General features: G+C 40.4%; 1 protein-coding gene across 1 annotated transcript in view; it reads right to left on the bottom strand.

The window, feature by feature from the left end:
- Nucleotides 1-590: 590 nt before the first annotated feature.
- LOC311057420 (pancreatic secretory granule membrane major glycoprotein GP2-like) overlaps nt 591-21,431 on the bottom strand; it is a gene marked incomplete at both ends in the record, with an annotated part of 35,704 nt that continues 14,863 nt past the window's right edge. The window contains 5 exons of the mRNA XM_084074379.1: nt 591-659; nt 1,187-1,302; nt 1,612-1,655; nt 2,536-2,595; nt 2,826-2,850. Of these exons, the coding sequence (XP_083930505.1) occupies nt 591-659; nt 1,187-1,302; nt 1,612-1,655; nt 2,536-2,595; nt 2,826-2,850 (314 nt within the window). The remainder of the gene's footprint in view (nt 660-1,186; nt 1,303-1,611; nt 1,656-2,535; nt 2,596-2,825; nt 2,851-21,431) is intronic.

The raw sequence follows: 21,431 nt of genomic DNA, 5'->3' as shown, positions 1-21,431 counted from the left end.
TGTGTTGTTGGTGTCAGTCTTAGTCTCTCTGTTAGCAGTATGAGGAGTGTACAGTTAGTTTCACAGCAGGAGAGCTAGGAGATGAAAGCACCCCACACCAGATAAAAACATCCACCATAACCAGCATCACCTTCTCCGGACAGGACCTTCCCCTCTCACCGGTTGTCACCAACCTGGGGGTGAAAATGGACCCTCAACTTCGAGGCCCACATCAAACATCTATTAAAACATCCTTCTTCCACCTCAGAAACATCTCAAAACTTTGTCCCACACTCACGCTAGCAGATTCAGGAAAACTCGTCCAGGCCTTCGTCTCCTCCAGGTTGGACTACTGCAACGCACATCCCTAGCAAAAGCCTTCAAAGTATATCCAGAACAGCCCTGCTAGGATCCTGATGAGAGTGAGCAAACACAAACACATCACACCCATCCTCCGTTCACTCCACTGGCTTCCCGTTACTCTCCGGATCGAATACAAGATATCCCTGTTGACTCATCAGTGCATCCGCGGCAACGCTCCCTCCTAACTCAAGGAACTAGTCTCCCTACAACCTGGACCCGCAACCTCCGCTCTTCAAACACCAACCTCCTCAAAACTCACAAGGCCTCTGCCTCTGCTCGGCCGCCCCCGAACTGTGGAACCTGTCCTCCCTGTCCACCTGAGAGCACCACAGTCGGTTGACTCCTTTAAGAGAGGACTAAAGACCTACCTTTTTAACAAAACATTTGTTTTTTAGCTACACTGGTTTTACCTCTAGGCTTTATGCCCCCATGTTTTCATTGTTTTGTTTCAGTTTCTCAGATGTTTTTAATGGTGTGATGTTTCTTTTTATGCAACTGCCTATTGTAGCACTTTGGGATTTTTACGAATGTAAAGTGGAATATAAATAAAGTCCATTATTATTATTTATTATTATAAATACTACATTTATTATAAGTATGTACGTACGTAAGTAAGGTAGCAGCGGTGGGGTGTGTGAGGTAGTGGATATGTTATCTTCTATTTGAACATAACTATCCTTCAACTATAATTTCAATCACAATACTTATTTATTTCACATTTCAGCAAATAAACATACCAAAGCTTGTACAATCGTTTTGAATTGCTTTAAACAACAAAAAAAAGACAAGTCTTCACAAAACATTTTGACCAAATAATAATATTGGATTTGCTTCAAGTCGTTGCCCTCTTCTTCTTCTTGTAACCCCCTCCACCACTTCGACCAGGCGCCTGCTTGAAGTGGTCGAGATGGCAGCGCTGACCAGGTCCTGATGCCTCTCTGAATGTCTTCCGAACGGCTTCTGCAATCAAAACAATGACAAAAATCTAAACAATGACATAAAACTCTCAGACTGACAGTAGACATTACAGTAGTTATCTAGTACATGTCAGTCACACGTGTGCAACATAACTAGCACTGACAAAGTTATTTTATATATATGTGGCGTTATGTCTTCATTGAGGCCTGGAGTAAGCCTTCGATTGACTGTTGGGGGTAAAGTAAATAAATAAGACATTGGAGTAGGGCTAAGATTCTCTGTTTGGTGGGGGGACTTACTCATCTCACTTACAAATTCACCATATCACTGCGAAACTCAATAAAATTCTACCTTGTGGTTGTGACGTCCTGGCACTGCTTTGGCTCAGAGTACGCCTGTTGAGGAGAAAACAAAGTCAATTACATGTCTTAATTACACCTTCACTATTGTGCTCACAGCTATAGTAAATCAAAATCTACATTGTGTAGTCCTGACTTGCTTGCACCGGACTGAAGCCACAATTCACTTTTAGGTGGTGGAAGATAATGAAATCCAACACATCCAACTTAATGTTTTCAATGTCATCTCCAAATCTCTCCACTTTACCATCTACACATACCTTGTGATCTCTGTGTCCTGTATGTGTCATTATTAATCTCACAGCTCGTCTCAGCCCCATATAGCAGTACTGACTCCACTGTAAATGGATCCACAACAGCCCTGTTCCTCCGTAGCCTGGCCAAACAATCAATATAGTATCAATAGCAGAGGTTATGTAATCTAGAGTGTAGGCTGTACATGAAAATGAACTAAAAATAATTTTAGCACTGACAATTACTGCAACATCACTAGTTTTGAATACAGCTGTCTTTTTGAACTCCCTTTCCCTTGTTGACCTCCTCCTTCATATTAACGAGTTTCATAGGGGAGTAAACAACACTGGAAGGACTCTTAACTAGTGTTGAGATTATTAGAAAGATGCATTTCTATATGATATAAGACATTTCAGTTTGTAGTCATGTCATTTAATTGAATGTACAAGTGGCTAATAAAAAGTATTCCATTCTAATTGTTACTGTGAGCACATTAGCTTGCTGATTGGCACGAGCTAACTTAGTAGGAATTTGTTACATCTCAACATAGGTGATACAAGAGGCTCCTGGAAATTATAATTGCAGTTTAATTCAAATGTACAATTTTGCTGATCTACCAAGGAGACATAACATATTTGTTTTAAACACCTCTGTGGTGTTTACAGCCGATTGCTAGTAAGACCTGGTGTTGAGGTGTGGATAGGGGCTGTCAACGTGGTATTCTGTGAAGCTGGCGTGGTACCTGAGGACGGAAATCATAAATCAGGGTTGAATATTATCTACAACGAGGAGGACACACCCTTAAATGAAATAGTTGTTTAAAAAGGAGGAGGACACCCTTGAATAAGACTTATAAAAGAGAAATATTTAAACATTTGAAATACAATGTTGAGTAACATCAATGGTCATAATTTCCGGAACTCTTACATTTTGGTGTGTCAACATAATGTCAACATGCGTTTGTGTTCTCACTGGTGATTGATCATCTTTTGAGGTGCTGAAAGGCATAACAATGTGTAAAGACATACAACCACCAACATAATTCAGGGTCACTTGAATGCTATATTTGATATTTGCAATTGGAGGCTTGGCAGCTAGCAGCTAACTTTAGCAGTTATACGCTTGCAAGTGGTTTAAGAAACGTTTTAAAATCAACAAGCAAAGAATACTCACCTCTTCAGTCATCTTGCCATTTAAATAGTGTTGGGCGTGAGCTAGCTGGTAGTTGGCTAATGCTAACTTTTACATGACCAACTATTTCAACACATAAACATCTCCTTAAAATAAATTATCCTTTAGCACTCACCTATGCAATGTACTGAGTTCAGAATGAATGTTTTTTGCAATTCTGTTCTTATCAGTTCAGTGTACCGCTTGCCTTTAGCGTCTCAGACACGTTGCTGCCATGATGTGTCGTTGGGTAATCAGTGTTCAGTTCAGTTCAGTTCGGCTTTATTTTCAGATCCTTTGGACAAGTATACAAGGACAAAATATATATATATATATCAGAGGTCGCGTTAGTCCGATAATTGCCGGTTTTGACCGTTTTTTTATAGGGACAAAGACCGGAAAAAATAAATCTCTCCGGACATCCTGACCGGTTGATAATGACACAGCAGTTCATTAATTATCACCGCAAAATTAGGCACATTTCAAATCCTCTGCTTTGCAAGCTCGCTCGCTCTCTCTCTCTCTCTCTCTCTCTCTCTCTCTCTCTCTCTCTCTCGCCCTCTCGCTCGCTCTTTTTTTCTCTCTCTCTTAACAGCGTGCGTGTGTTTCTGGGGCGACATTACAAAGTCTAAACCAGTTGTGCTATAAACACGCCCCCTTCTGTGGCCAACGCGGAAGTGCCTTTTTCAAACAACCGCAGACTATTTTTTTTCCCCGATAAAGTATAGTTTTGGACCATAACGGAGGCGCACCGACTCAGCAGACCTTGAGGCCGAGGAGACGCGCCCGACCGCCTCCAGGCGCGAGTGCCCGCGTCGACCGGCCGATGGTCTGCTAGTCGACTCAGCGCCGTTCGAGTTATGTACCGATAGGGACAGAATAGTAAATAATGTTTTGGTGAGAGCGTTTGCCCCAACTGTCACTCAAAGTGGCTACTGGCCAATCACAGCGCGTCCTTGCACAAGCGTATTGGCCAATCATGCACAACTGGTTTAGACTATGGAGTCACGTGTTTCTGGGAGAGAGAGAGAGAGCGGTAGCAAGAACAGAGTTTGTCACCCGCTGTTAGGTTACACCTATTACCTGTTAATAATAACCAGTGTAAAATGTGCTGCACTAGACAGCGGTCTCGGCAGTCCGCGGTCCGCTTACAAGTTACATTATATAAAGTTGTGTATTTAACAGCCAGTCACACACAAGTTGTATCATTACGAGTTAGAATATGTCACAGATACTAGGCTAATACAAGGGCACTTGTGAGTAAAGTTGGCAAGTTGCCCTACAGTTTAACAACAGTGCAGGTTGAAGATGAAATCTAACACAGATGCGTAAATACTCTTCACAACAGCTATAGGCTACTGCAACTATGGCAACGAGGTGAAACATGACGTTAATCATAATCGTGGACCTATTTTTAACTCTACGTTACCACTTTGAACTGAATAGCTCTATGTGGAGACGACAAGATTCTCACAACTCATCAACTTTCCCACGGCTGTCCCAATAGACGCACGGACAGCATCCTCTGTCTAACTATATGTAGTGGAACGCAGTGAGCTGGGATTGAACCCGAGGCTCCCACTCGCCAGTCCGACATGTTACCAGTCATGCCAATAGGGCTGAGCCCGATTGGCAGGTCTGTTGCTCGCCGGTTCTTGGCTAATTTGACTGTGGGGGCTATAATCACCCCCCCCCCCGATCTTTGGAGCGCGTCCTCGCGCTTCGCACTTCACGCCGCGGACCACCGTACACGACGTCCCTCATGTCCCTCACGCGAGGATATTACGCTCCTCGTCCTGCCGACTACGCCAGATTGTAGTGGAACGCAGTGAGCTGGGTCCCACTCGCCAGTCCGACATGTTACCAGTCATGCCAATAGGGCTGAGCCCGATTGGCAGGTCTGTTGCACGCCGGTTCTTGGCTAATTTGACTGTGGGGGCTACATATACAGCATAACCTCCTCCTGTGAGTGAGTAGTGGTCTATAATTTATTGCCCTAACAGGTCAGCTGAGCCACGTTATGAAGGATTAATTTGAAATGCCCAATTTTGTGCAGTGCCCTTTGATTAGAAAATGCATACAAACGCAATTGATTATTGAGAAACCATTACGCACGCAGCATGCGCAAATGGTAATGTAGGTACTTAATGTATTTGTGTTCGATGACCCTGCTATATAAAATGTGTATATTATGATGGTTCATGTTCAAATAGCTCAATCCAAAATATAATGCTGTAGGCCTAAGTGTTATGCTGTATTTACGCACCTGCTTGTCATTAATGCATAAAAATAATTATGACCGTTATTTTTGTCAGATGTCCGGTAAATTTGAATCCTTCCGGACATTGGGACCGGCAGATTAAAATCCTAGCGCGACCCCTGATATATATATATATATATATATATATATATATATATATATATATATATATATATATATGTATATGTATGTATATACATATATGTACATACAATTCCTTCGTTTGGTTTATGTTTACAATAATATTACAATAACATTCATAGTAATCATAATAATCATAATATCAATAATAATAATTGTCAAAGTCCCTGAAAAAAGGGTAAGGTTGAACCCCTGGTAATATTTTCAATAAAGAAATAAAATAAAATAAATATAATAATAATTAACAGTAAATAATAAACAAAAGTAAATAACAAATATATTTCCCCCCCTTTTTTGTTCGTTTTCGTTAATTTACACGCCTCACAGCGCATCCATCCAGACTGCACACAGTCTCCGGTCTTGCCGGTTTTGACCGTTTTTTAATAGGGACAAAGACCGGAAAAAATAAATCTCTCCGGACATCCTGACCGGTTGATAATGACACAGCAGTTCATTAATTATCACCGAAAAATTAGGCACATTTCAAATCCTCTGCTTTGCAAGCTCGCTCGCTCTCTCTCTCTCTCTCTCTCTCTCTCTCCGCCTCCCATGTGCTGACACGAGAGGGGTGAGACATGAGACTGCAGTCTGCAGCAATACCTGTCTCATTCACGGGCAGGTAGCCAATCGCCACGTATCCATTCAGCAGAGCACCCCTCGCCCATAGCGATGCAGATATATGCCTTTGTCTTCCTGGGAGCCAGGGGTCGGGGTCTGGGCCATCACCTGTACTTAAAAAGGGCTCTGAGAGCAGCTTGAGCCATTCATTATTAACTACAACCATTTTGGACAAAAAGTGTATTTTAGACGTGAGGTGGGGGGCTCAGAGTGTTCTCACTTAGTAGAGTTGGCTTTCAACTCCATAAAACCGTCTTTGTTTTGGTGAGTAGCTTAAGTGTATTTTTTATTTTTACTGCAGACGAGACGAGAGGCATGCGCAAAGGCTCGAAAGTTCCATAGCCTTAAGGAGAACTCCTTCTAGGCTATGGACCAGAGCTATGTTCTCCTTATGTTATCTGTAATGCTGTATACTGTGCTTTTTTGAGTATAAAGATACATATATTGCTTAGTTTGCATAGTTTTTATTAACGTTTTTCAGTTCTTTTAGTGTTTTAGAGTTCTTTTGTTTCCCCCAAGATTTTTTCCTGAGATTTTTTCCCCAAAGATTTTCAAAGATTGCTTAATGTTTATACTGTACTGTAGTTCCTTCTCTAATTGATTCCATATAGTTACTGTACACCATACGAAGAGATGCACATTATTTTCAGATTAGTTCGCATCACATGTCATTTAAAGTTCAGTGGTCTCCTGAGGTTGTAGCCCCCCTCCTTATCCAGAAATGTATGTTGTACGTGTCGGAATCTAGGTGAATGGTGCACCTACTGCACCTGACCTAGTCACATGACCAGGAAGTATAAAAGTCTAGTTCCTCCCACTAGAGAGCCATTTGACTCTGCTGCAGAGGATGGTGTTTCCCCTCTCATGAAGGGTGAAGGAGAAAGCATGGTAGGCCAAAGCTCAACTTTGTGTAGCACATCATAACCATGTGTAAGGCTACCCTTTTGTCTGTTGCAGCTAATGCTACTGCTAGCCTATTGTTTGTTTGAGCACATGCTACTACTTTGTTTGTTAGCCTACTGTTTGAGCACATGGATGCTACCATGCCTATAGCACTTTAATTTCTATCAACATTGTTGTGTTTTATTCAAATGTATTAATTTTCTCACCAACCGCTTCATAGAAAGAGGCTATAACCAAGTGGACCTAGACGCAGTGTATGCCTCTTTGTGTATTTTAATGTATTTTTAGTTTTGTAACATCACTATCTTGTAGCTGTGTTGCTGGAATTGTCCCCCGCCCTTGTCCCTGCATTGTGCTGCATTGTGTGCATTCACCGCAAATCAAAGTAGGTTTATGCTGTTTGTTCTTTTTAATGATTTGAATAGTTTTTGCATTATGTTGAAATACTAGGGCAATACTAGGGCAGCTAATGTGTTGTCTGTTTCCTTAAAGGGACCAGTCCAGCCACTGTTTCCACTGTTAATTTTACTTTGATTTATTGTTTATTTTGAGTTCATTCATTTGATAGTAGGTACGTTAGGCATAGATTTCCTTCATGGTGACATATGGTTTTAATCGTTTTTCTCTCCTCTCCTTATGTTACAGTGTAACCGTGTTCAAGGCCGGGTCCGCCCTGTTACACACGGCTAACTTTCCACTCTTGGGACTGCACTGTGGGACCTTAGTTTTATTGGTGTGTAAGTTAATTCCTGACACTGCATGACCGGTGCACTGCACTGTGACCAAGCGTGCCTTGTTTTTAGTAACTGTGTACTCGTACCTGTGACATTCATTGTAACTTGTATTTGTATTTGTGCTGCATACATGGCTGCTGGGTTGCAAGACAAATTTCAGTGAACTGACAATAAAGTATTATATCATTATTATGTTTTTGTATTGATTACTTTGTTTTATTGCATGAGTTTGGTGCCAGGCCTGTCCCCCTCTTTCCCCAATAGTTACCTTGGTAGTACTGTGTGTACGGGCCGACCCACCCTTCCCTATTAGAATAACTAACTTGTCACTTTATTTGATAACATCTTTGCCTTACTGACCATTGCCTGATATAGTAATACTCCTTGTATTACATAGTTGTTTAATAAAGTATGTTCTATTTTTACACAAACTGCCTCAGGTAAATTATTCCCGTTTAAGGGAAGTTGGTCATATTACACCGTGTTGAACATTCTAAGGTTTAGGGGTTCCTCCTGCCCCCTCCACAAGCGGGAGGTGGCATAGTCAAGCATATTATTAGCTCCAGTTACTACATACCTTTACAGGAAGTTGGATATATCTAGCTCTATGCATTACCTGCAGAGTTTTAAACTTTATTAGGTCATTAAACTTTAAGACATTGTGATTCCAGAAACAATCTGTGTGTGTGGTCCCGATAGCCTATGTTGTTAGTCTTGTTGCTCTTTTTTTTTAAGTGTAACTAGTGAATGTATTGTCTATTACCCCATACTTCCGAGCAGTAGTGCATATATGTTAATATTATTGCACAGTGGAGGGTGTGCAATGACTTAAGATTTAGTACATCTCTCGCTCTACTTATAACTGAGATGCTCTTAGCCAGCACAGGACCCCTAAGATTATTTTTTTCATATACTCTTTCTATTGAAATGTTTATCATCAACTGGAGGATGTCTGTTTATCTGCCGGTTTCCAAACATCATGCATTTTGTTTATTTAAATTTAGGGATATCTTATTTTTATTGAACCAATGTTTTAATTTACCCATTTCTGTTGTTACAATCTCCCTAAGCTGCTAGATGTCTTCCCCTGTACAATATGTTTGTCATCAGCAAATAATACACATTTCAGTACCTTTTGATAACAGGCACAAATCATTGATATATCAAATAGTTTTGGGCTTAAGAAGACTCCTGAGGGACACCACATGTAATTGTTCCACAGCTTTATTTGCAGTCCAAGTTGGACAAACTGGTTCTGTCTTTTATGTAGCTTTTTAGCCAATTTGACACAACCCCTCTGAACCTATATTTGTCCTTTTTCTTTAGGAGGATATCGTGATCCAAAGTGTCAAAAGCCTTCTTTAAATCTACAACAACTCCTGCTGTATACATCTTATCAGTATTACTAATGATTTCTTCTGTTAATTCAATTAGTGCCTTTGCGGCCGATCTGTTGGCTCTGAAACCGTATTGATTCTCTGTTAAGAGGTTATTTCTTAACACAAAGTGATCCAATCTGTCTACAAATATGTTTCTAGAATTGTTGAAATCTGTGAAAGCAATGAGATTGGTCTATAGTTTGTAAATAGTTTTGAGTTTTAAGTTTCGTGAGAGAAATAAGCCGACCTCCAAAAACAATCTGCGGTTTGGTACTGCTTTCACCATTATAACTCTATTAGTCCAGGAGCCAGGCCCAGCCCTCAGGATATTCTGTTAACTTTTTTTCACCATTTCCTGTTAGCATATACCTTGGGCCATTCATACTGAACACCCCCAACTCGAGCCATCTGACGAAATTATGTAATAGCAATTATAAGTTACTAAAATTACATAAATTGTCTTACACATGACATGTAGGTCATATTTAAGTGGATGTAGGCCGAATTTCATTATGTGTAAGACAATTTAGTAAATTAATATTGCCATTAACACCATTTTGCCAGAAACATGCACCAAAGAAGGTGTTTTGGCGCCCCTGAGGCCAAACGGCCCTGAGTTGGGGGTGTTCAGTATGAACTTGTGATGGCCCAAGGTATATGCTAATAGGAAATAATAGTGAAAAAAAGTTAGCAGAGAACATCCTGAGGGCTGGGCCTGGCTCCCAGTCTATATGGCTTTCACTCGTTCCTCAGTTTTTATTACCCTATCACCATTAGTGCAAACTGCCCTTATTTTTGCTATTTATTTATACATTTTTCAAAAATATTTTTGCCTATATCACCATTAATGCAAACTGCTTTATTTAGCTATAATAGTGAGATCTAATCATTTTGAAACATAACGTTAGCATCTTAAAATAAACGTTTTCAAACAACATGACTAAAATAAATGTTTTAAAACTGGTCTAAATCTAGGCGTTGATACATGATTTTGATTTAAACGTTTAGATCGAGGCTAAATCTAAACTATACTGTATTTTGATCAATGGCTATTCAAATTATTTTAGTCCAATAATTGGACATCAGTTGTGCAACTTACAGTTGTTTTTTTAAAATCAAGGGAATAATGGATTAAATTCAATCGGCTAGATTCAGTCTACAATATAGACAGAATCTAACCCGGTGAAATTAGGTCTACACAAAAAACAGACGTCTAATACCCAACCCGTATTTTCCAGTTCTATGTGCCTGGTTGCCCAGGTCTTAACTCTAAGCAACTACCTTTGGCTACTTCCGCTCACAAAAAGAGGTTGGAGCCACTCTCTGCTATTTGAGTGGTGGGGGTCCTCAGTTTTGTGGCAAGCCAATAAGGTGTTCTTCTTAGAGAAGTCAATAGTCAGTGATGTTCTAACAATGCCCTCCCCAATCCAGTCCTAGTGAATGGGATTTGTTTGGTCAAGTTATATGGTTAACTCCTTGATAGATTATTAGACATTCCCAGCATCGTCCCGGACTCAGGACCCGTCGATGAAATGTTCAATAATTTATCATACCAAACAATGTCTATCTGTGTAATGCAGTGCGCCTCACCATTCACTCCTCTACAATTTCTAAATCATTCACCACTTTACTCACCTTGTCCTATGAAAATCGTACCGGAGGATCTGGGGAAACAAGAATAAAATAAGTATCAACTTCTTATAAAACTCGTCTGAGGCTATGATCATGATCTATTGTCTGTAGCCACAAGGTGTCAGTAGTGTCAGTACCTATATAATGAATGCAAAGAGACAGGAAGTGAGTTCTATATACAGTAGAGTTCATGCTTCTGACAAACATTGTACACATGTGGTTCACTGGTTGATATAAATAAAGAAGCCTAGGAATTAAAGGACATAGTCATCATTGACTAAAACGAACAGAGCAAGTACAGTACATCGCAGGACTTTTTACAGACTGGGGTTAAATACATATGATTTGATTCTAGGCTTAAAATAATTGATATCATTATTTTTGGAAATCTCTATGTGAAAATGCATTGGCTTTTTTTTGTGGAACCAGAAAATGGCCGCTACTGCTATGCCCTATAGGATAAGTAGAATCTGTAATACAGACATGTTTTTTTCAGGAACAGACAGATACTTTAAAAACCATGTTCAAAACAAGAGGGTACCCACAGCACATTGTAGACAAGGCAGCGTTGAAAGTATGCCAAAAAAAACAAGAAGAGTGCTTACAATCTATGAAAAAATAAAACTACTTCTGCACAACCTATACAGTGTGTGTTACACAATACTCACCTGTAGGCAACCTTTTTAAGAAAATGATTAAAAAAAAAACATTGCCATCTTCTCAGTTCAGATCCTTATCTTTGGATAAGTCTTTTCAGATCCCCCCTAGACTATTATACAAGAGATCACATATACAGAGACATGGTGGTCAAATCTGATCTGCCTCCTAAAAAAAACTTTTTTAGATGACCTGCCAGATGGAAACCGACGTTGTGGTTCATGTGCTCAGTGTCACTTTACAGAAAAATGCATTTTTTTTTCTATCACCCATCAATGGGGCAAGAGAAAAAATAAGAGGCAAAATAACATGTACAACGAATCATGTAATCTACATACTCAGGTGTCCATGTGGTAAAGCCTATGTTGGTAAGACAACACGGGCTTTAAAAACACAGGAGTACCATACGTAATGGGAATAGAGAAAGCCCAGTAGCTTTACATTTTAAAAAGGCACACCACAATGTCTCATCTTTAAGACACTATAGGAATAGAGAAAGTACATCTTCCGAGACGAGGGGGAGATATAGATAATCTCCTATTGAGGAGGGAAGTATGGTGGATCCATTATCTCAAAACTATGGCACCAACAGGACTCAATGAGGACTTTGATATTAGGCCTTATCTATAAATAAGCCAATGGTTATATGTAGAGTCTTTAAAACTTTTTATTTTGGGTTATTCCTTTTTGTTTTCTCTGACTAGGATCTGGACCGGGTCAAAATTATATTTTTCTGAAAGTATTTAGCAAAAATAACTCAGATTTTTGTAGGACTTGTTTGTAGGTCTAATGAGTTTTATCTACTACTGTTTTTATATACATATATATATATATATATATATATATATATATATATATATATATATATATATTATATTAGGGGTGTAACGATACGTTTTAACAGCGATTCGATACGTATCACGATACTTGGTTGTCGATACGATACATGAACGATACAGGTTAATTTAGAACGATACGATACGTTTCGATTCAGTGATTTAGTCGATACGATACATGAACGATACAGGACAGGTTAATTTAGAACGATATGATTCGATTAAATGATTTAAAATCGATATAGTAACTATTTATTTACCCAAAAAATCTGTGTGAAAAATAAATACCTGGATACTAGATATAAAGCACTCTTTCTCTTTTTTCTTCTTAAAAGTACTTTGTATTGATAAAATATATTATTTGCATTGCCAAACGATTCGATACGATTATTTGCTTTGCAAAACGATTCGATACGATACAAAGTCAAACGATACGATATTTTGCTGTTTGCATATCGATATAGTAGATCGTTGAAGATTCAAAACGATTTTTCGATGCAGTTACTATATCGTTACACCTCTAATATATATATATATATATATATATATATAGTATAAAAGAAGTATTTAAAAAAATAAATATTCTAGAATGTTCTAAAAAGTCTTGGTACCACCCCTAATCACCAGGTGGGGCTGATAACCAACTTATCATTTTTCGTATAAAAAGATATATCTAGTTTTTTGTTACACTTGAAAAAGACCGGAAGGGTCGAAACGTTGTATACTACAGTACCTGTTCGTTATAAAAAAATAACCCTTGGAGCATAACAAGGTGAGTTGCAAGCCCCGCTTTGTTCTCTAGTTCTAACTGTTACACAGAACATGTGCTTACTTTGTTTTACAGGGAACCCTTGATCAGTGCCACCAGATACCTTGTATAAAGCCTGGAACGGGGTCAATAGACCGGATGGTCATCCACTCACTGTGGTCCGGACGAATCACGTCTGGGTCGCCAACTGTTGCTGCACCATGACTGTTGTCCGTTGGTCACGCAGTTCATGGAGACAGAAACAATTGTATAAGGTTAGCCCTTTTTAGATGGCATATGAATTAAAGATAACACATACCGCAATGTTATTTTCAGAATACAATATAAATGTCAATGAAAAGTACAAGCCTGTGGTATCACGAACGGTCAGTTCAGTTCAGTTCAACAGCAGTCTTTAAGGAACGCGCTCAGCAACCGGATAAGCAAGTTAGTAGTTGGAGAATTCTGTCTCCCCGTCGGCGTGCAAGCTCGTTTATACTTTTCACAATCGAGGGGAGTCTTTTTCCTAATTGGCTCTGCCAGTCTCCTCCCTGTGGGGGGTCCCTTGGCTAAGCCAATCAGTCCGTTGGGTTAATTTGTGTACTCCTCTGGGCGTGAGTGAAACTTTTAGCCAAGTCACGCGATTCTAGAAAACTATTAGATTTCGCCATCGGTCATGCCATCTGTTCCAACATCCTGGTTCATCTTTCATCAGTTGAACTTTCCTTCAACTTTCATCGATTAATACTGTCTGGTTTCGCAATGCTGTCTGGTTTTGCAACTTCCTGAGCACGTATATAGACACTCTGTCCACGTGAACACTTTTGAAGTTTTAATACATGGTTTATTTTAGCTTAGTGTGGTTTTAATCTTAATTTCAGCATGCTGCCATCTTGTGGCTTAAAGTGTTATTGCAAGCATCATAAGTAAAAGCTGGATCTGTTAGCCAACAGATCAGAACAGATCACATTAAAGCTCACAGCGTGTCACTTTATATACACTGTATATGTTTTTGAAAGTGATCATTTTTAACTAAAATCTTTGGTTCTGGGGGTGCCTGGAACAAAATGTTTTTGAGGATGGGGGGGGGGGGGGGGGGGGTCCACGGCCAAATACTTCTAACACGGCCAAATACTTCTAATTTTGGAGGTCCTTGAGAAGTTTGAGCACCACATACGTTTTTCTTCAGACAACTGTTAGGATTTTAAGAAACATTTGTAGAATGGGCCTCAGGTCTTCATGGGGTTAAGTTGTTAAGAGTCAAAAATGGCAGTCAGTGTACTGATGATATATAATCTTTTTAAGGAAGCAAAACTACATGAAAAACAATCCTATCTGGCCAGAGTCATCGGATGTTTGGTCGAGCTCAAGTGTGTGTGTGTGTGTGTGTGTGTGTGTGTGTGTGTGTGTGTGTGTGTGTGTGCGCAGCCACACGCACACACGACACACTATGAAAGAAGCAAACATTGTGAAAAAAGCCGATCTACAAGCTCACAACGCCTCGCACTTCGAGGTGTGGTTGTGAGCTTGTAGATCGGCTATTTTCACAATGATTATCTGTGGAATCAAACGTAATGCCTACAATTCCAAGTGCTTGTCAGGGTGGGGGGTCCCCAGTTCAAATATGACTATTTTGAGGTGTAGAGCAGTGTTTCTCAAACTTTTTCATGTCCAAGACCCCCAAATTGATATTTATTTGACTGCGGACCCCCATCTGAAAATGTTTTGATTCAGGGGACCCCTAGAAGTGAAGATTTGTGTTAAAAAAATACAAAGATTATTACCCATTATATATATAAATTATATATATATAAATTATATATTTTTCAAAGATTTACTCATCTCAGATGTACAAGCCAGCAGATTTGCACAAAGTGATGCATTATGATGGTGTAGATCTGCTGTTTTCGTATACAAAAGGTGTGTGTGTGTGTGTGTGTGTGTGTGTGTGTGTGTGTGTGTGTGTGTGTGTGTGTGTGTGTGTGTGTGTGTGTGTGTGTGTGGATCAGTGTTTTTAATGTCAAGGACCCCAAAAGTGATATGTTTAACCCATTCAATCTGCATGGGAAAGCATCTGTGTCATTTTAGATTTAAGCTATGAACTATAGATACTGTTGCACATTGGTTCTCAAAGAGGGGTCCTTAGGGGGTGAGGGGGGTACTTTGTGCCGCGCTAGAAGCTTTTACATCTGCTATTTTTGAAAATCGTTAAAATGTTTGCAAATCTTTAAATGTTTGTGAAAGCGAAAATTTTAAACTCAAATCTTTGCTTCTGGGGGTCCTGGGACAAAAGGTTTTTGAGGATAGGGGGGGTACGCGGCCAAATACTTATAATTTTGGGGGTCCTTGAGCCTTTTTTTGAATGGGCCTCAGGTCTTCATGGGGTTAAAGGACAACTTTGTTTTTTTACAACCAAGGTTTATATTTTAGCTTGTAATTAAAGTAAATAAATGATGAGTGTAATTTTTTTCTCATTTACTGCTTTCTATAGTTTTAGCATTTTTTGCGATATCTTTTACAGTGGGTGGGGGCATTCTGTCCGGTGGCTAAATATGCCTTTTTTACACAATGAAAAAGGTCCGGCTGTCTGAGATGGCCAGATGTGAGTTATTGGGGGCTAGAAGAGCTACTGTAAATAATAATAAAGAAAACGCCGGGTTAATGTGTTAAAAAAATACATATTTAGCCACCGGACAGAATGCCCCCGCCCACTGTGAAAACACTGTAAAAAAGATTGTGAAAATTGCTAAAACTATAGAAAGCAGTAAATTTAAAATTTTTAACACTCATCTTTTATTTACTTTAATTACAATCTAAAACATAAACATTGGTTGTAAAAAAACAAAGTTGTCCTTTAAGTTGTTAAGAGACAGAAATAGCAGTCAGTGTACTGATGATATATATATTTTTAAGGAAGTAAAACTACATGAAAATTAATCCTATCTGGCCAGAGTCATGTGATGTTTGTCTGAGCTCAATAACAACCAAACATGAGGATGCAGAGAAGGTGTTATTACCCATGAAGTGTGTGTGTGTGTGTGTGTGTGTGTGTGTGTGTGTGTGTGTGTGTGTGTGTGTGTGTGTGTGTGTGTGTGTGTGTGTGCGCGCGCGCGCGCGCGCACACACACACACACACACACACACACACACACACACACACACACACACACACACACACACACACACACACACACACACACACACACACACACAAACACACACAGGCTCACAACGCCTCGCACTTCGAGGCGTTGTGAACTTGTAGATCGGCTATTTTCACAATGTTTATCTGTGGAACTGAATCAAACTAAATGTAATGCCTACAATTCCAAGTGCTTGTCAGGGTGGGGGGTCCCCAGTTCAAATATGATTATGTTGTGGTGTAGAGCAGTGTTTCTCACATCTTTTCATCTCAAGGACCCCCAAATATATATTTATTTGGATAAAATATACACAACGTCGGTGATGGTGTGACTAAACCGCTCACAAAATGTAAGGAAACTTGAATTTGGGCCATTATATCTCCCCTTTACTAATACCAATCAGTAAAGTGTTGTATATCATTTTTATTGTTGATTAGTCTCCTTTACAATGAGGTACAGCTTGTAAGCATCGGGCATTTATGGAATGAGCAACACAAGCAAACGTGTGGGTAGCGCCGAGCAAAAATGTGCCAAAATGGCCTGTTAGACTTTTCTGCTGACATTCAATGTTGTGACATTCATGACATTCAATGGGCTTCAGGTCTGTGCCAGTCACAGGTGTGTGACTGTCTCACAGGTGAGTGACTGGCACCTGAACATGGGTTCTGCAACTTTGTTGAGTTTGTGTATGCACCAAGCAGCAACACTGCCCCCATGGAAAGATGCCACTTTTGTCAGGATAAGGCCCGTGCAACAGGGCAAGTGAAGCTGGTGTTCCGTTATGCAGAGTGACAGCATTATTTGGTGTTAGCCCTGGTACCATTTCCAAACTTAGGATTAAGTTCTGTGAGACTGGTGAAGTCAACAAGGAAGACAACAACCCAGACCCCTTGCTTCACTGAGGAACCATAGATTTACAGGCAAGATTTGCACAACGGTACCAAAGACAGATGTCAAAGTTGCAGGGCCCATGCTCAGGTGCCAGACACACACCTTTGACTGGCACACACCGGCCTGCAAATGCTACCAGGGCTGACATCAAATAATGCGTAATCTGCGTAACGGAACACCAGCTTCACTTGCCCTATTGCACGGGCCTTATCCTGAAGGGACAAACGTGGCATCTTTCCATGGGGGCAGTGTTGCTGCTTGGAGCATACACAAACTCAGCAAAGTTGCAGAACCCATGTTGCAGAACGCAAAGTTGCAGAACCCACCTCTCAGCAGGTGTGTGCTGGCAGGTCGCTCAAAACAAGAGCGATTACCAGCAAAAGCATATTGGGTGATTTTGGCACATTTTTGCTCGGCGCTACCCACACGTTTGCCTGTGTTGCTCATTCCATGAATGCCCGATGCTTACAAGCTGTACCTCGTTGTAAAGGAGACTAATCAACGATAAAAATGATATATAACACTTTACTGAATGGTATTAGTAAAGGGGAGATATAATGGCCCAAATTCAAGTTTCCTTACATTTTGTGAGCGGTTTATTTTCATCGTTAATGTTCTATGGTTTAAGTCATTGGTTCTCAAAGTGGGGTCCGGGGACCCCTAGGGGTACTTGAGGGGGTTCCAGGGGGTCCCCAGCTAAATGATGGACAGGAACCAAATGGACCCTTATGGGTCTGTAACTCTGAGTGTGTACAAACTCTCAGAGTTAAATTAACATTGATTTTACAATATGAATTGGGGTCCCAGAGGTATAAATGCCATTAAATGGGGGTCCGTAGCCTAATGCATGTCAAACTGGGGGTCCTTGAAATTAAAATGGTTGAGAATCACTGCTAGAGAGCCATAAAAACCTTCTCTTATTGGGGTCCCTGGCTTATCTTTTCAAATGGGGGTCCGTGGGGTAATAAGTGTCAATTTGGGGGTCCTTGACATGAAAAAGTTTGAGAACCACCGGTTTAAATGTCTCTCTACAGATGATAAGGAAGTAAAACTACATGAAAATGAATCCTATCTGGCCAGAGTCATGTGATGTTTGTCTGAGCTCAATTACCCATGAAGTTCACTTTGGGAGACGTCCAAATGACAAAACAAGAAAAAGCTGTTCATATAGAGACGCTAGGTTAGAGTCACACTAGTCATCTGTGTGTGTGTGTGTGTGTGTGTGTGTGTGTGTGTGTGTGTGTGTGTGTGTGTGTGTGTGTGTGTGTGTGTGTGTGTGTGTGTGTGTGTGTGTGTGTGTGTGTGTGTGTGTGTGTGTGTGTGTGTGTGTGACACGTGCGTGTATCTATTGCATCTCTTTGAAGGCACGTTATTGCATATCAATACGTATGTGTCAAAAACCTTACCTTGTGTTGTGATTAAGTAGGCCATGTAACATCAGTGTAACAGGGAGACCTAATGTCCCTGTCTGTGTCCACGCTCCCCAATTACTCAGGTGTAAAAGCAGTCCATTCATCACCCCTTCCCTAAAGTCAACATTTTCAACCTCACTCCCAGACTTTAGAATTGTTTTAATTATGTTCATGATTTTTTTTGACGGGGACAGTACCGCGGGAAGTAGGGGTGCTGGTGGGGGCGGGTACCCCCCAGGTACCCGCCCCCCCCCCCATCAAAAAAAGAAATTCTTTTTTTTGATAATAAATCGGTAAAATCAGGCAAAAATATGAATTAAATATCATAACTCTAACCTAACCCTAATCCTAACCCTAAAACCAAAATAAAGAAACTGGGAAAAAAACGAACCCAATCCGCCCAGAACCGCGCAAAAAATCTTCATGCACGCGCGCGCAACCTAAAAGGTCTTCCCGTTGCATTGTATGTCGGGCTTATAGCCAAGGCTAATTTGTGACCCCAGTCCCTGGTCAGGCCATTCTATACATCTACCTAGCAAAAAATAATCAATTACAAAAAGGACATGCATCTAATCTAAACAAGTACAACAGCAATAATATGTTTGAAGCAGCACAGCACCCATGCTGGAGGGTCGCCTCAATCCATGGACTGGAGTGTTTACGAGACTGAATTCAGATGACGCATATATGGCGATCAGAGACCGAGCTTTGAGGGAGCTTGTTTTTTTTGACAAACACTTTTATCTGTTACAGACACTCTGGAAGTGTTTGCTACAATGCCATGGTCAAGGACACATGACCTATTGTCCAGGCACTGGACTATGAAGCTATGACTTCCTGCCTAATCACCATTGTTAAGGCCTCCTGGTGCCCACTCCTGTGTGTGTGTGTGTGTGTGTGTGTGTGTGTGTGTGTGTGTGTGTGTGTGTGTGTGTGTGTGTGTGTGTGTGTGTGTGTGTGTGTGTGTGTGTGTGTGTGTGTGTGTGTGTGTGTGTGTTTGTGTGTGTGGTTTGTGCTGAAATGTTGTTGACTTTATGATATAATTCATAGATCCAACTATGCAAAGCAGATGGACTAATCTGACCAAAATGTACAGCTATGCTTGTACCTCTTTGTGACTGAGAGTAACCATATGACCCTTGGATGAACCAACAACCATAGAAATGTCCTGCAACAAGGAAATAATAAGCACTTGAAATGTAAGAAGGAAAGACGATAGTGGCTGTATGAACAAAGAGACTTCATAATCTACCTTTAACAAGCTAGATGGAAAAATGATAGTGGCTGAAATGTGACCCATTGGATGAGCCAAAAAAACATAGTAACTTCTATATGCAGCCAAGACGCACGTGTTGTACTCATTTGCCAAATACAAATGTCTCCAGAGGTCCTATCTACAGTATGTCTACTGTATGCCACCAGCCCCCGACAGTGACCACTATGGACGACTTACTGGCGCGCGTCAGGGCCGAATCCAGTATAGCATTAGACCCTCTTTCAAACAATGACAAATCCAATATATTAATGCTTAATGCTTTCAGCTCATTGATCAGGAAACCTCGCAAATGTGTCGGATGGATTTTCCTTTTCATTTGTGGCAACAAATTAGGTCTTAAATGTAACTAAGTAACGCCATTACTTTTGGAAAAGGTAACTAGTAACCGAGTACCCTAATTGCAAACTAACGCTGTTAGGTTACTCGTTACCCAAATAAGTATTCTGTTACATTAACGGCGTTAATTTGAACGCTGTTACCCCCAACACTGCTAATGCCATACAAGACTTAATAATAGCATTGTAAACATATTTATTATCAATATCCCTTTGAAAAGTCAAAATGTATTTGACAGTAGATGATACACAGTAATGCACTGAGAGCACAACCATAATAACCAGTCAAAAACTGTCAAAAACACACGCACGCACGCACGCACGCACGCACGCACGCACGCACGCACGCACGCACGCACGCACGCACGCACGCACGCACGCACACACACACACACACACACACACACACACACACACACACACACACACACACACACACACACACACACACACACACACACACACACACACACACACACACACACACACACACAATCAATCATCATTTAAGTGTTTACTCCTGGTTGCAAGAACAGAGATGTACCACTAGATGGAGACATTATAACAGCATTATCTACCGTTGTTCACAACACAGGCGGTGACTGTTATTTTTTTTTATTGTACCAGCTTGTCACCAGTAGTTATTTTCCAGCTCAAGTCCAGAGCAGTCCACATTCTGCTACTATAGTTTTCTATTGCACCATCTAGTTACCAGTAACTAAGACATGTGTTAAATATTACAGTGTAAACAAGTACAGTGTTAAAATATTACACTAGTCACAATTACAGTAAGACAATGCTAATAGATACAACGTGTGTCAGGCCTGCTGAGTTTACTTTAATGATCACATCTTCCAAACCAATGACCTGTCTCTTGGATCCAGTCCCAACTAGATTACTTAAAGAGGTCCTGACCCCGGTTGGTGCATCCCTACTCGATATGATCAATATGTCTCTGGTGACGGGCTACGTACCACAGTCCTTTATGGTAGCTGTCATCAAACCTCTCCTCAAGAAGCCTACTCTCGACTCAGGCATTTTGGCTAACTATAGACCTATATCGAACCTTCCATTTCTCTCTAAAATCCTTGAGAAAGCAGTCGCCAAGCAGTTATGTGACTTTTTACATAACAACAAGCTATTTGAAGCTTTTCAGTCAGGATTCAGAGCACACCATAGCACTGAGACGGCATTGGTGAAGGTCACAAATTACCTCCTGATTGCATCAGATAACAACCTTCTCTCTGTACTGGTTTTGTTGGACCTCAGTGCTTCATTTGATACTATTGATCACCATATTTTGTTGCAGAGACTAGAGCATTTGGTTGGCATTAAGGGTGCTGCATTGAACTGGTTTGAGTCTTATCTGTCTGACAGATTTCAATTTGTAAGCGTTAACGATACACCTTCGTTATGTGAAAAAGGTTAAATACGGAGTCCCAC

This window comes from Gymnoscopelus microlampas, assembly GCF_963454915.1.
Source record: "Gymnoscopelus microlampas genome assembly, chromosome: 12".
In the NCBI taxonomy this organism is placed as follows: domain Eukaryota; kingdom Metazoa; phylum Chordata; class Actinopteri; order Myctophiformes; family Myctophidae; genus Gymnoscopelus; species Gymnoscopelus microlampas.
Note: the sequence above shows the minus strand (reverse complement) of the source record. Positions and strands in the feature narration are given on the sequence as shown.